At 31.6% G+C, this 14,020-nt stretch overlaps 1 protein-coding gene across 4 annotated transcripts in view; it reads left to right on the top strand.

Moving 5' to 3' along the window:
* NFAT5 (nuclear factor of activated T cells 5) overlaps positions 1 to 14,020 on the top strand; it is a gene marked incomplete at both ends in the record, with an annotated part of 126,530 nt that overhangs the window by 85,474 nt on the left and 27,036 nt on the right. For 3 of the 4 annotated variants that reach the window (XM_079723165.1, XM_079723164.1, XM_079723163.1), the window contains 4 exons: positions 3,688 to 4,246; positions 8,971 to 9,163; positions 11,684 to 11,874; positions 13,391 to 13,563. In XM_079723165.1, the coding sequence (XP_079579291.1) occupies positions 3,688 to 4,246; positions 8,971 to 9,163; positions 11,684 to 11,874; positions 13,391 to 13,563 (1,116 nt within the window). Of the gene's footprint in view, positions 1 to 3,687; positions 4,247 to 8,970; positions 9,164 to 11,683; positions 11,875 to 13,390; positions 13,564 to 14,020 lie in introns of those variants that run through there. The other variant, XM_079723166.1, reaches the window with a different exon arrangement.

Raw genomic sequence — 14,020 nt, 5'->3', positions numbered from 1 at the left:
GGTGAGAAAATAAAAGCAATTATTAAAACATTTTTATGCTGGAGTTTTTTATTTTAACAAGCAGCAATTAAACATAGTCTCTACATTCCTAACAGATAAAGATGGACATTCAAAACCAAAAAGGGATGGGAGGGGTAGTTAGCATATTTTATTTATAAAGGAATATATAGAGGAGGCAGGATTACATTAGCATTTTAATTCTATGGAATGTCAGTTAAACTATTTCTTGAAATTTAATAATATATAGATTAAAACATTTTTGTAAATATTTTAAGAACATTCTAATATTCCCAGGAATTCATTGTGCTTTTCTGGGAATGCTTAGAAATGACAAATTACTGTTTAGAAATCTAAAATGTTCTTGCTATTATTTTATACATTTACTTTTTAATAGATAATATTAAGAATTTGTTATTTTTAGTGAATTTATGGATTAATACACAAGTAGGTAATTTGGCTTATGTATGTTTCAAAAAAGAAAGTTATTAGCACATTCTTTGTAGAAATAGTGAGTAGTTACCATTAAACTCTTTTAAGTTACTTCTGAACCTTCCCTGTATCAGTTAATGCTATTATAGTAAGGTATAAATCTTTTTTTTTAACCTGATATGTGTCCATTATGAACACATTGGTACATTTATTTACCAGTTTAACTTTAATGTAACTCAGCATACATATCAAATATTGGCTTATCATAAATCAATTTAATTAAAAAATTGAATTTTTACTACATACAAGTCATAGTACGTTAGGTGTCAGGAGGGTCTAAGATGAGAAAGATGTTGTCCATACTCTCTAGGGGCCCATAGTTCTTATCCCTTATTACTTCACCACCTCACCTGGCATTATTAATGCACTTAGGTGATCTCTTGCTAACCAGAATGTAACATGCTTATGTGAAGGGTTTTACACCATTTTCATCATCATCAGAGGGATAATGATACTATTGTAAAGAGTTTTATAGTTTTAAAAAATTTGTCTTATATTCATTATATTCTTAAAATGAGTAGAACCTTTGTAATTTAGGATCAAACTGAGGTAACCTTTAAAAAGTAATTTTTTGAAATTAAATGATACTACTGTCTTTTGACAGAGTTTATGTTTTCAGCTTTATAGTTTTGTGCTAATGAACTTTTTTATTTAGTAAGTATATCCAGGAAACTGCAGGTAAAATATTCATAATGTGTGTTAGGTGTCAAAGGAAAATGTATAGAATATTTTAACTTATGTAGGGTATGAGATCACAGTTTGGCATACCTGTCCCAAAACAGATATTGATGTACAATTATATCAATTGGGTTTTATAACCATGATTTTTAAATAAGATTTGCAAGATAAAATCACACATACTTCAAAGAGCAATGCTAGGTTATATCTTGCATATTAAATTCATAAATATATAACTTGCTTTTGAGTTCATGATTACATTTCACCTAACTTTCCATCTGTCATGGACAGGGATCCCTGAGATGTTCATATTCTGCATTCTCATGTGCATGGTACTTAGATTCAAAAAGAGTGGGTGGGGGAAAGCTGCTTTATAGAAATACAAGTTCACAGAATTCATGCTGCATGCTTTGTGTGTTCCACTGCAAATACTGCATGCTGCATACTTGTATTTCTCTGAAAATGATGAACATAGGCTCATACACACAAAAACGTTTAGTTTCTTTTTTGCCAATAGTTGGAACAGATGGAGGAATGTTAGACATAATACCTTCTCTATTTTTTCTAAAATGAATTCTGTAATATTTTTCAAAAAATAAGGAAAAACCTTGTTATTTAAACCCAAAGTGGCTACAAATCAGCTCCTAAACTGTCACTGACATTAGTATCTAGATTTTGTAGTTTTTACAAATCTTTTAAAATATTTATTTACTAAGAAAACATTGCATTAATGCATGATACAAAATTGATAAATTTTTTTCTTTAAATTGGAATGCAGTTTAAAGTGACTGAATTTTCCAATTTCAGCTACTGCATTTGACAAGGATACAAACTGGAAAATGGAACTGGTATCATCTAAATGCTCTAAGTGCTTTAACTCATGGTAGTTGAGAAAAATCTTTCCATGTGGCATTATGTAGATTTCATTATTGATGGCTAATATTAATAACTGCTCTTCAGCCTTGACAGCAATGAAAAATTGTGGATGCATTTAGTTCTTTCAAATGATTTAAGTGTTTTGGTGCATGTTTTCAATTTAAAAATAGATCTTCGGCACTTGGCTTTTGATTATCGAAACATTGGCATTCTGACATTTCACTCTTTATATAATTGATGTGGATGTTGCAATTCCAATAACTGCACATCACAGTTTTAAGTTTATCACACCACTTTAAAACAGTAGCATACATGGCTATAGATAAAAATTAATTTTAGATTTAAACATATTTTTAGTTGTCTGTCACGTTACCTATTTTCATTTTTGTATGTGTTTATGATTGTAAACCTTTCCTTATCTTATACAAGATAAAATTGTATAGGACTGATAACTTCCAACTTTAACATTATTAGTGTGCCTCTTGATATGTTGTTAGGGGTTTAGTAGTAGTATTTTTCAATGAGTTGTTATGCCAGTTGCCACACATTTTGAAAAGATCTACTTTTGACTTTTTTTGTTAGGCATAATAGGTAAATGGTTTTATAAAAAACCTTTTTATAAGAACTAATTCTGGTTCTCTCCAGAGATTTTTTTCTGTTTAACTCTTTTATGTTAGACTTCAGCTAGTAAAATTTACTGTTACTCATCTGAAGAAATTCCCTTAATAGTTAAAATCAAGGAGCCTTTTAAAGAGAGAGGAAATGGACAGTTGTAACCAATTGCCAATAAGAAAAATCCATCCAATAATACGTCCTTCTTCTGTTTTTTATTCTACGATAAAGGATGGATTTATTTATTTTAGAGATCATGGTTTTGAACTGCCACTTCCAACTTCTGGAGACCCTCAATGGTTAACTTGCTTATCTTCTACAGCCCAGCATGTTCCAAATCAAACCTTTTTCACTTTTATTCTTGTAGATTTTAAAACAATCATAGTGACGGTACCAGTTCCATTTTGCCTCCAATTCAGTTGATTATATATTTTTTCTATTTATTTCTCATTTTATAATTGATATCTGGAATAATCAGCAGCTCTTTTCTCATTTATTTTCTCATATTTTTATTCCAGGATTTGCCTCTGAAGCAGGGAGTGTCTGCATTAAAAATGACCTGTAGTTCTCTGCTTCATAGGTTAGAAACTTATTTTAATATTTTGTGGCTAAGCACAGTCCCACTTTTCAAATTCTATAATGAATTATTTAATTGGCATTGAATGTGGACCACAAGCATATATTTCATATTGGGGTTTTTTTTTATTATTTTAAATGATTAAAATTCAGTGGAACTATCCAGCTGAGGCAATAAAAGCTTTGTTTTTGCTTTACAGCTTAAAACATTAAATTAGATTTTTAAAAATCTATCAATTATAACACAAGTAAAATAATGCTATTTGGGCATTTTTAAAAATTGCATTTTTTAGGCCTTGTATTGCTTGAAGCATTTATATTCTAAAACTTAACCAAATTCCAACTATTCATTTTGGGGAAAAACAATCAGTTCACAAATCACATTTTCAATGGGACTGCTAGCCAGCATAGGTGAAAACATGTATAGTGTATTTACTCTTAAATTGTACACTGCAGATGCTTCTTCAGCTCCCTCCTCTTCCTCCATGGGCGGTGCTTGCAGCTCCTTTACCACCTCTTCCAGCCCTACCATTTATTCTACCTCAGTCACCGACAGCAAGGCTATGCAAGTGGAGAGCTGCTCCTCAGCCTTGGGGGTAAGTAACCGAGGGGTAAGTGAAAAGCAGTTAACCAGTAACACAGTTCAGCAGCATCCATCAACACCGAAGAGGCACACAGTCTTGTACATCTCACCACCACCTGAGGACTTGCTGGATAACAGTCGGATGTCCTGCCAGGATGAGGGGTGTGGATTGGAATCTGAGCAGAGCTGCAGTATGTGGATGGAGGATTCCCCCTCCAACTTCAGTAACATGAGCACCAGTTCCTACAATGATAACACTGAGGTACCTCGTAAATCACGAAAACGAAATCCAAAGCAGAGGCCGGGGGTCAAACGACGAGATTGTGAAGAGTCTAATATGGATATATTTGATGCCGACAGTGCCAAAGCACCTCACTATGTGCTTTCTCAGCTTACCACGGACAACAAAGGCAACTCAAAAGCAGGAAATGGGTTGGTATTCACATTTTTTTAAAGTTCTCTCACCATTATGCAAAACAAAAAAATAAATCATTCCTCATTTTTCTTAATTGCTCAACTCAAGTTTGCATCTAAAGCAAAGATACTAGTTTTATCATTGAAATAACATGAAAATTTTAACTTAAAATTATCAGGTTTCACTAGAGAAGAAAATAAAATACCAGTAGATTTTACCAGTGGTTATCTTAGTATGGGTATGATTTAGTAGAAAATGAAAATAATCTGTTTAGAAATAATTTTTAAATTTCAAATGGACTTATACTTTAAAAGAATTTTAAAATATTTTTATTCATAGAAATAACTAGTGATGCAATGACTCCAGCTAAAACAAACATTTACAGAGGGCTAGTTTGTATTCCCTTTCACGTTGTCTCCCCATATGATTCAGTCATTTTCCATTTTTGTGAAGATTTTAGCCTTTATTTCCCTTTTTTCTTTTATTTGATGAAAACAAGAAAAACTAAATTGATTGTTTGATTCTCAACTTAGATTCATGTATTTATTTTAAGCTTTTTCTTTAATATATTATGCCAATTCAGGATTTAAAAAAAAATAAATGTATCGCTTTTTTTTTTTTTCTGTGATTCTGGGTTATATATCTAAAGGGTGATAGAAGGATCATGGTGCCTGTTTGAGTTTTCATTCATCTCTGCCAGTTCACAACACTCACTAAATATATTTCAATAGCTATATTATAGAATATTCACTTCTGAAGTAGAGAATACTATGACTTATTTTTAACTTTCTAATTCCTTTAATACTTTTATTGTAACATTTAATTTCTAGACTTTTGATTAGATTTTCCTACAGTATATTCAACATAGTTTGATAGAATTTAACTCACTGGATCTTGAGAGATTACTTTTTTGGGTGGCAGGGTATGTATGGTCCTTTAGTTGACCCAGGATCTCCTACAATTTCAGGTTGTCACCGAATATGATGGAGATGCTTTTGATTGTTTCACTATTTGATTACATCATTGGTATATTTTAAGTTAGAAATCTGGTTGAGAGTTATAGAGAATATTCTTAATGTGTATTAAACTTGTCCTTAAATATTTTCTCAGTATATTTTTAAAGTAATATCTACCATTTAAGTAATGATTATTCTATACTACTTTCTTCTCTACTCTCATTTAAAACTCCTTTGGGGTGATAATAGTATATAAAAATGCACATTTAAATATTTTTCATTTTTAGAAAGTCCAGATTAGGAAATTACCTAAAAGAAAACAACATATACCCTTTCCTAAAGTGTTGCCATTAGCAGAGTCAACAATTCTAGGACATATCTGTAGAACTGTTACCTATAGGAAATGCTCTGAAACGCAGTAGCACAGATTTAAAAGGCTCATATGTGTCTATCATTAAATACAGGTATGTGTTTATTCGGGCTTCTGTGGAGAAAGTGTTTTTTTTTAAGTTCCGTAAGAGAGATTTTCATTTTTATACTGAAATAAATGTTAAAGTTCAGAATGAAGAACAAATAAAATTTTGACTTACAGTTAGTCAACACACATGATTTGCAGTTGCTGTTAAAGAGATATCTTGACCTACATCTTTTCTGCTTCTGCTTTTGTATGATAGATATATCTTAGAAATGATTTGAGGTTACCCAGGGAAAGTATAATAACATTTGTCAAGACAAAATCTCTCATGAAATAATTCATGGAACAGAAACTCATCAAGCAGCAGAAGAAATGTCCAGCTTCTTAGGTAATGGAAAAATATTTGACACTAGCATATGAAAATGATAGAAGAAGTTTAAACTTTGAATTTATAAGAACTATATTAAGGAAAGGATAAAACCATATATAAATATAGAAAAATAGGCCTTTGAAAACAGTTGTTAAGGGGATCTCAAACTAAAGTTCTATGTTCTTCAATAAGAAAGATGTTAGAAACATGAAAGAAATTTTGCCATAAAATTTCTATTTATATAATGCTAAATTATAGAAAATGTACCCTCAAACATGTTGAGTACAGCAGTTTTTATTGATCTTCAAGATGGAAATAGCATTTTTGTATGAATAAAATGTTATATGAAAGAATTTATTAAGAAAAAAAAATCATTTTTTAAAAACTACTCAGTATTTAAACATTCCTAGCCATATTTTTCTTAAATTCTTCACCTAAATGTCCTGAGAATCAGTAGCCAATGTCTCTTTAGATATTCCTAGAAATTAAGATATGATGTCACCTGCATGTGAAACCTGATTTAGGCATTTTATACTGAAAATTATTTTTGTGACAGGCAACCAGAAGGATGTGCAGCACAAAGGAATTAGTGTCATTTTAAGTTCTGAATAGAATATTCCAAGACAATGGATTTTCTTTTTAGATAATCACTTAGAAGTAAAATCCCATACAATTAGCTGCTATTTTCTTGTTTTTTCCTTAAGCCATAATGCATTAAAAATTAGTAATTTGAATGACTGCTTTTCTAAGAATTAGTTGATATTTTTATTGTTTTACACAGCTAGGGATCTAAATATGTATGTATTCCATTTTTACATTTAAGCCTAGAGAATAAAGTTAGTTTTAAGGGCTTTTAAAAGTATCATTTCAGAAATTGTTTGATTACATGTGCTATTCTTCTTTAAGCCATAATGTGTATACTTTATCAACTTAAAGTTTTCATCCCAAGTGAAATATTTTGTTTTATTGACATAGTAAAACTCAATATCATCTATTTACCCTCATAAATATTAGCTTGGCCAGCATAAATGAATACAAAAGCCACATCTTGCCAAATTAATTATACGCTAAATTTTCCTTATATTTCAGACTAAAGTGTTCCCTTTCCTATTATAAAATTAATAGATATTAATTACAAACATTTGAAAAATGCAGAAAAATAGAAAAAATAAATAACCTATAATCTAATAAATCAATACAACTATTAAATTTTGCTGTTTTTTCTTTTAGTCCCTTTCAGCGCATATTTAGGGAATGTTTTTACATAGCTTAAGTAAGTGAATCTTTTTGCTTTGATTTTTTTTTAATGAGTATAAAACAGTATCATTATAGAATTTTGTATACAAAGTACTGCACATTGTATTCAGTGCAAATATTTGAATTTCTACCCAGAATGATGAAAAAATAGGATTTATTGCCCTTTGTTCTGACTTTGACTTGATACTTTTGTTCATAGAATTTATTCTTCCAGGGCCTTTTAAATTACTTACACAGGTAATCTTTGACTTAATTATGTCAAACTTCATCAACAAGTTTGCCCTTCATCAACAAATACTTTTTCAGCATTTTTTGTTTCAGGAATTGTGCAAGGTTTAGGGAATATGAAGATGATTGAGCAAAGTACTTCCCTTCAGAACCCTTCCTCTCACCCAGTCAGTCTTATTGCATACCTTACTGCATCCTAGCCATGAATTCACCCCAATCCCAAATTCCATTGAGAGCATAGCCTTTTCCCTCTTTATTATTGATGACTGAGTCAACAACTTGGTTAGAAATGAAGAGGTAAACATTAGAGCTAGATTTAAGACTGCTTAGCCACCATTGCTCCTCTATGTTTGAAGTCATATTTCTCTTAGGACCTGTTTGCTTTTGGACAGGATTTTGTCCACAGTCATCTCTTGGCTCCTTTATTTTCAACGTGAGTGTAAACTTAGGACTGGAAAAGTGATACAGAAAGCATTATAGGCCCTGACTCTATTTTTAAATATACATAGGTAATTTTTAAACTAATAGTATTGTTTTCTATTTATTTTTATCACATATTTACAGTACTTCAGATTAAATGTGTTGACCTGAAGTCCTAACCACCATTTGAAATATTTTTCTTTGAACATACATTCTGCATAGCAAATGCATGATATACAAATAAACGTTAGAAACCCAATTTAAAAAAATAAGTTAGATTGCCTATCTGTAAAGCTCAGATTATAAATTTTTTATATGCTGAGGGCTTTAATTATTTAATTAATCACAAATTAAAATACTGTGAAAAATTTAACTTCTGGGAAAGATTGTTTAGAGTAAAGCTAATTTCCAAATAAAAATTGAATCACTGATTTTTTTTTTTTTTTGTATAATTTTCTCAGTTTGATGTATTGAGGAAAATATCCAAAAGAATATGTACATGTTCCTTCAGTTTCTTTAAGGCCTTTTGTGTTTTTTTGTTTGTTTGTGTCTTTGCGCTACCCCCACTTTTCTTTTGCTTTGTAAGTCCTATTAGAAAATAATAGTAATCTTGTAGCTTTATGTAACACTCACACATATATGTAATTTTTAAACTTTATTTTGAATGAAGTGCAATGTGAAAGGTTATAGTGACATTAGCTATTGTCTTTCCTGTTATTCTTGGTTTATTGCATTCAGTCTTCCTTCCTCCTGCCACACATATGCATTCTTTGTCATCCTTGTCCAACTTTATCACAAAATTTTATTTTCAATTTTTTTTAATTGAAGTATAGTTGATTTACAATGTTGTACCAATCTCTGCTATACAGCAGAGTGACTTAGTTATATACATATATATATATTCTTTTTAATTACAAAATTTTTAAAGATACTTTACTTATGGAATGTAGTGGCCCTTAGGCTGTCTTTTATTTTGTCAGTAAGATAATCAGTTGTTTTTAATGTTATTGCCTATTCTCTTTCTTCCTTTATCTTAGATGACTTTTGTAGAAAACTCTTTTTGATACTTTTCCACTTTGTGCTTTGACTTCTCAGAACATTGGAAAACCAAAAAGGAACTGGAGTAAAGAAGAGCCCTATGTTGTGTGGACAGTATCCTGTTAAAAGTGAGGGAAAGGAACTGAAGATAGTTGTACAACCTGAGACCCAGCACAGAGCTCGGTACCTAACTGAGGGTAGTCGTGGCTCAGTAAAGGACAGAACACAGCAAGGCTTTCCTACAGTAAAGGTACTTATTTAGTTAGCAATATATGAAGAATTTTATCTACTTTTATTTATTATTTTGTTTTTAACCAAAAAAGAGCTGCCTAAAATAAAACTAATAGCTGCATATATTAGAAATTAAAGTAAAAGTCTGACTGAATTATAGGCCAAATATTGTTACTCTGATGTCCTTTGAATTTTAGTTTAAATGAAAGGAGAGATGAAAATGTGTTCTAACAAGTAAAATATATGGCAATCATGAATTATCTTCCCTTTATATTTGACATTGGTCAAACCTTATGTTTAAGAAGAAATTTTAAAATGAGTCCAAAGAAATATTGTAGAAATTATCTTGGACTTGGAAAATAAGGTTTTTGAGATGGCTAAAGCAATCAGGACTACTCAACTCAGAAAAGAATTGGTTGATAAGTAACTTAAGTCTTCAGTTTAAAAAACAGGATATCAGGCTTCTCTGGTGGCGCAGTGGTTGAGAGTCCACCTGCCGATGCAGGGGACACGGGTTCGTGCCCCGGTCCGGGAAGATCCCACATGCCGCGGAGCAGCTGGGCCCATGAGCCATGGCCGCTGAGCCTGTGCGTCCGGAGCCTTTGCTCAGCAATGGGAGAGGCCACAACAGTGAGAGGCCCGCGTACGGCAAAAAAACAAATAAATAAATTAAATTAAATAAAACAAATAAAAAAACAGGATATCAGTTGAGTCTTTATCTTTTCAGAACTTAGACTAAAAGAAAAAAGAGGGGACACTTAAATTTTAGCACCTGGTATACCTTATTAAAAAGACTATTTCTCTTTGAAGACAAACCAAAAGAAGTGGAGTAGGGGGGCTTCCCTGGTGGCGCAGTGGTTGGGAGTCCGCCTGCCGATGCAGGGGACACGGGTTCGTGCCCCGGTCTGGGAAGATCCCACATGCCGCAGAGCGGCTGGGCCCGTGAGCCATGGCCGCTGAGCCTGTGCGTCCGGAGCCTGTGCTCCGCAACGGGAGAGGCCACAACAGTGAGAGACCCGCGTACCGCGAAAAAAAAAAAAAAAAAAAAGAAGTGGAGTAGGGGATGTTTATTTAACAAGTGTTCCTACCCCTTGCAAAATACTAAACAGGGAGGAATTTTGGCTAGTCACATGGTAGATTCTTATAAATACAGTTTGTGTAAATGTGTTAGTTGAACAATATTTAATTGAACTGCCTTTTGTTTTATACTTGAAAGAAATAATGGTAGAAACTTGGGATCAAGAAGCTTACTCATGACCATTATACAGTTTGTTAATAGTCACATATACAGTATCATTCCTACCCCTCTACTACTCACCACACCAATCCTTCTTCAGTCCCCTAATCTTAGGACAAGTTACAGGCAAGTGAGAAATTTAAGTTATGCTTTGTATAAATATTTGTCTAACCAGACATTTTGATAGTTTGGTAAATATTTTTAACCTCATTGCTCTGGCTTTAAGTTATGTTTTGTCCAAATACTTGTCTGCAGAAGTAGTTAGATTAATTGCCTGTGATAAGGAGTGAATTGGCTGATCTTAAAAGTTTATTTATTCACTCATTCAGCAAATACCGTACCCTTCTATGTGCCAGATGCTGTTCTAAGGTACTGCTAACAATTTGGGTAGACTGCTTATTTGCTGCTTATTTGACTCATTATGATGATACCCATAGATACAGAGATATAGTTAGTTATTCTTGGATAGAAAAGATATATGAGTTTTTTTTAAGCACTTTGATGTGGATTGTACAAGTTATTTTGTGATTTTCTGCTTTCTGTATTAGCAGCTTCAATGTTTACAAACCTTATCAAGAACCAGCATTGGAAACATTTGTTCCCAAGTGTTCTTTTAAATATTTATTTATTCTTCAGCATACAAATTATAATTTAATTTATGAAGGCTTGCTAGAGATCTGTAATGACCCATAGGTCCTGTTTTGAACCAGCAGTTTTTCAGACCATAATGTTTTGGCCCAGGATTTTGTGATGTTGTATATATGTATCTAGTCTATGAAAATGAGCTCCATCCCCCTAGTATTTATATAGCTGCACTTCAAACACTTTCCTACTCAAACAGCTTTAACAGAGTAAAAATTTAGTAGATTTACTCTCATTTGATGATGATGATAATGATGCCACTAACACAGTTTAGTGAATTTTCCATTAGTGGTGGTGGTAAATCCTGAGTAACCCACGTGCTTTGGCAGTCCGTAAATTTATAAATACCTTAAAGGATTGTGTATTCATTCTCATCTGGTTGTACAAATTAATTACAAATGATAATTTATCATTAAACATCTAAAATTTTAATTAAAATGTGATTATTGCAGAACTAAAACTTAGAGTTTTCTGCAAAATTTTAGCCAATTTTCCTTTATGAAAATATTTTACCTCTGTTTTTCTGGAAGACTTGTTATTTCTTTATTGTAATCCAGTTATAAATATAATAATTTAGGACTTGGTCTTAAATGTTTGATTTTACAACTAGATTATATGAAATGCTGATTAGTGTTTATGCTCCATGTTATCTCACTCCAGCTGGAAGGCCATAATGAGCCAGTAGTGTTGCAGGTGTTTGTGGGCAATGACTCTGGTCGAGTGAAACCACATGGATTTTATCAGGCCTGCAGGGTAACTGGGCGAAATACAACTCCCTGCAAAGAAGTGGACATTGAAGGCACTACTGTTATAGAAGTCGGCCTTGATCCGAGCAACAATATGACACTGGCGTGAGTACTTAGTAAAAAAAAAATTTTGTTAATTCATTACACTTTTGCAGTAGGCAGGAAAATGTTTTAGTTTCTAATGTATAAAAGATGTTGAGTATTGTACTGAAATGTTTTAAACATAACAAATAAAAAGAATAGTTTATTGCAGAATGGTAATGGGTGAAAATGAACTCTTTTGCCCTTTGCTAGAGAACTCCCATAGTGAAAGACAAGGATATAAAAGCCAGGTGGAATGCTGGCTTTCTGGAAAATAATACAGACTTATATGTTGGAATTAATAATATTAACATTAAAAAATAAAATTACAAACAATTTGATTTGCTTTCCTAAATTCTCTTTTGTTAGTGTTTGCAGTAGAAACTGACAGAGATCATTCATGGTGCCTTGACCCATCTTGGTATGAAAAAGCATATTGCTGGTTTAAATTTACCTTCTGTTTCTATTTTCCTATGTTAAAAATAAATTATGTCCTGGGACTACCTATTTTTCATCTTATGCATTTTCATTTCCTGAAATATATTAGAAATGATTTAAATTAATTTTTTTCCTTAATCCTTTTATTAAGGACCTTTAACCCTAACAGTAACCATAACAGCAGAAAATATTGATACGGGATAGACCTGTTCTGTAATTATCCGTATTGGATAGCTAAAGACTTTTCTCTACTTGGTTTTCAGGTGTTTTTTTTTTTTTTTTTGAAAACCATTTTGAATAAGTTAGTGAGAGGATAGTTTGAAAAGGGAAATTTTGAAACATATTTAGTGAAGGTTTATTTATTTTTTAACTTTTGAAATTGTAAAAATAAATGTATATGGTGGAAGATAGGGAGTTACTGATTATAAAAATAGTACTTATTCCTTATAAGTTGAAAATACAGATTAATAAAAATCTCAATAAAATTTAGTAGTAATAAAAAGCTAAAAACATACCCCTCAAATGCCAACTTCCAACTTAATAGAACTAAGTACTGTTTTGACATTTATTTTTCCATCCTTTTTTCTGATAAAATTGGGATGATACTCTACTCACTGCTTTGTAACCTGCTCTTCACTTATCATGAGCATTTTCCCATAACATTAAATATTATTTATAGCATATGTCTTAATGGCTGTGCAGTGTTACATTTTGGGGGGAGACAGTTACTAATTTTTTTCAAGTAAAATCTGTTTCTCTATTTTAATATCTGAATTAGGTGCAAAAAGAAAGGATAAAGTTAATTTTTTAAAGCAAAAGTAACTTGTAAACCATTACTTATGTTCAGATTTTGAAATAGTGATTTTACTTCTGTACTATTTTTTCCATTATTATTATAAATGAAAAGTTGACAAGATGAGAAGTTATGAATATTCAGAACTTACTCTTCTCTGTTTTTTAAATTTGGAACCATATAATTATATTACATACTCAGAAATTAACAAGGAAGCAAATTATTTTTAAAAAGAAAACTTGTTTGATTAAGAATATTGTACTATTTATACAACAGAAAATATCAGTTAATATATTTTTTCTGTATTAGGGTGGACTGCGTAGGGATATTGAAATTGAGGAATGCTGATGTGGAAGCCAGAATAGGAATTGCTGGTTCCAAGAAAAAAAGCACTCGTGCCAGATTGGTTTTTCGAGTTAATATCACAAGGAAAGATGGCTCCACTTTGACACTGCAAACACCCTCTTCTCCGATTTTATGTAGTAAGTAAGAAAATATGGAGATATTAAATATATGGAGTTTTTTTTTCATTTTCTATAAAGCTTTTGATATCTCTAAATATCAGTTGTTTTTCATACTCCAGCTTGTGATCATGAAAAATGTGAAACATTTTCAAAGCTATAGTTAAATTTTCTAGGCTAAATTAAAGGTGGGTAATTTCTAATAAAATTCAAAAGGAATGTAGCATTTTGTAGTTTCCTCTTATCCTATAGTGATTTAAAAATTAATTTGAACAGTTTGCCTGAAGTAAATTGCAAAGGCACAGGATTTTCACAGCATCTTCATAGTGTGATAAACCGCTGCGATTCTAAGTGTTTTGTATTAGAATGTAAGAAACAATAAAGTAAGCAGAACTTTGTAAATATATAGCAGTTGGAGTTCTGATTACAAATTAAAGTATTATAGTATAGTGGGAAATGAAATTCTTACTTTGCTAAC

Source organism: Hyperoodon ampullatus (genome assembly GCF_949752795.1).
Source record: "Hyperoodon ampullatus genome assembly, chromosome: 18".
In the NCBI taxonomy this organism is placed as follows: Eukaryota; Metazoa; Chordata; class Mammalia; order Artiodactyla; family Ziphiidae; genus Hyperoodon; species Hyperoodon ampullatus.
Note: the sequence above shows the minus strand (reverse complement) of the source record. Positions and strands in the feature narration are given on the sequence as shown.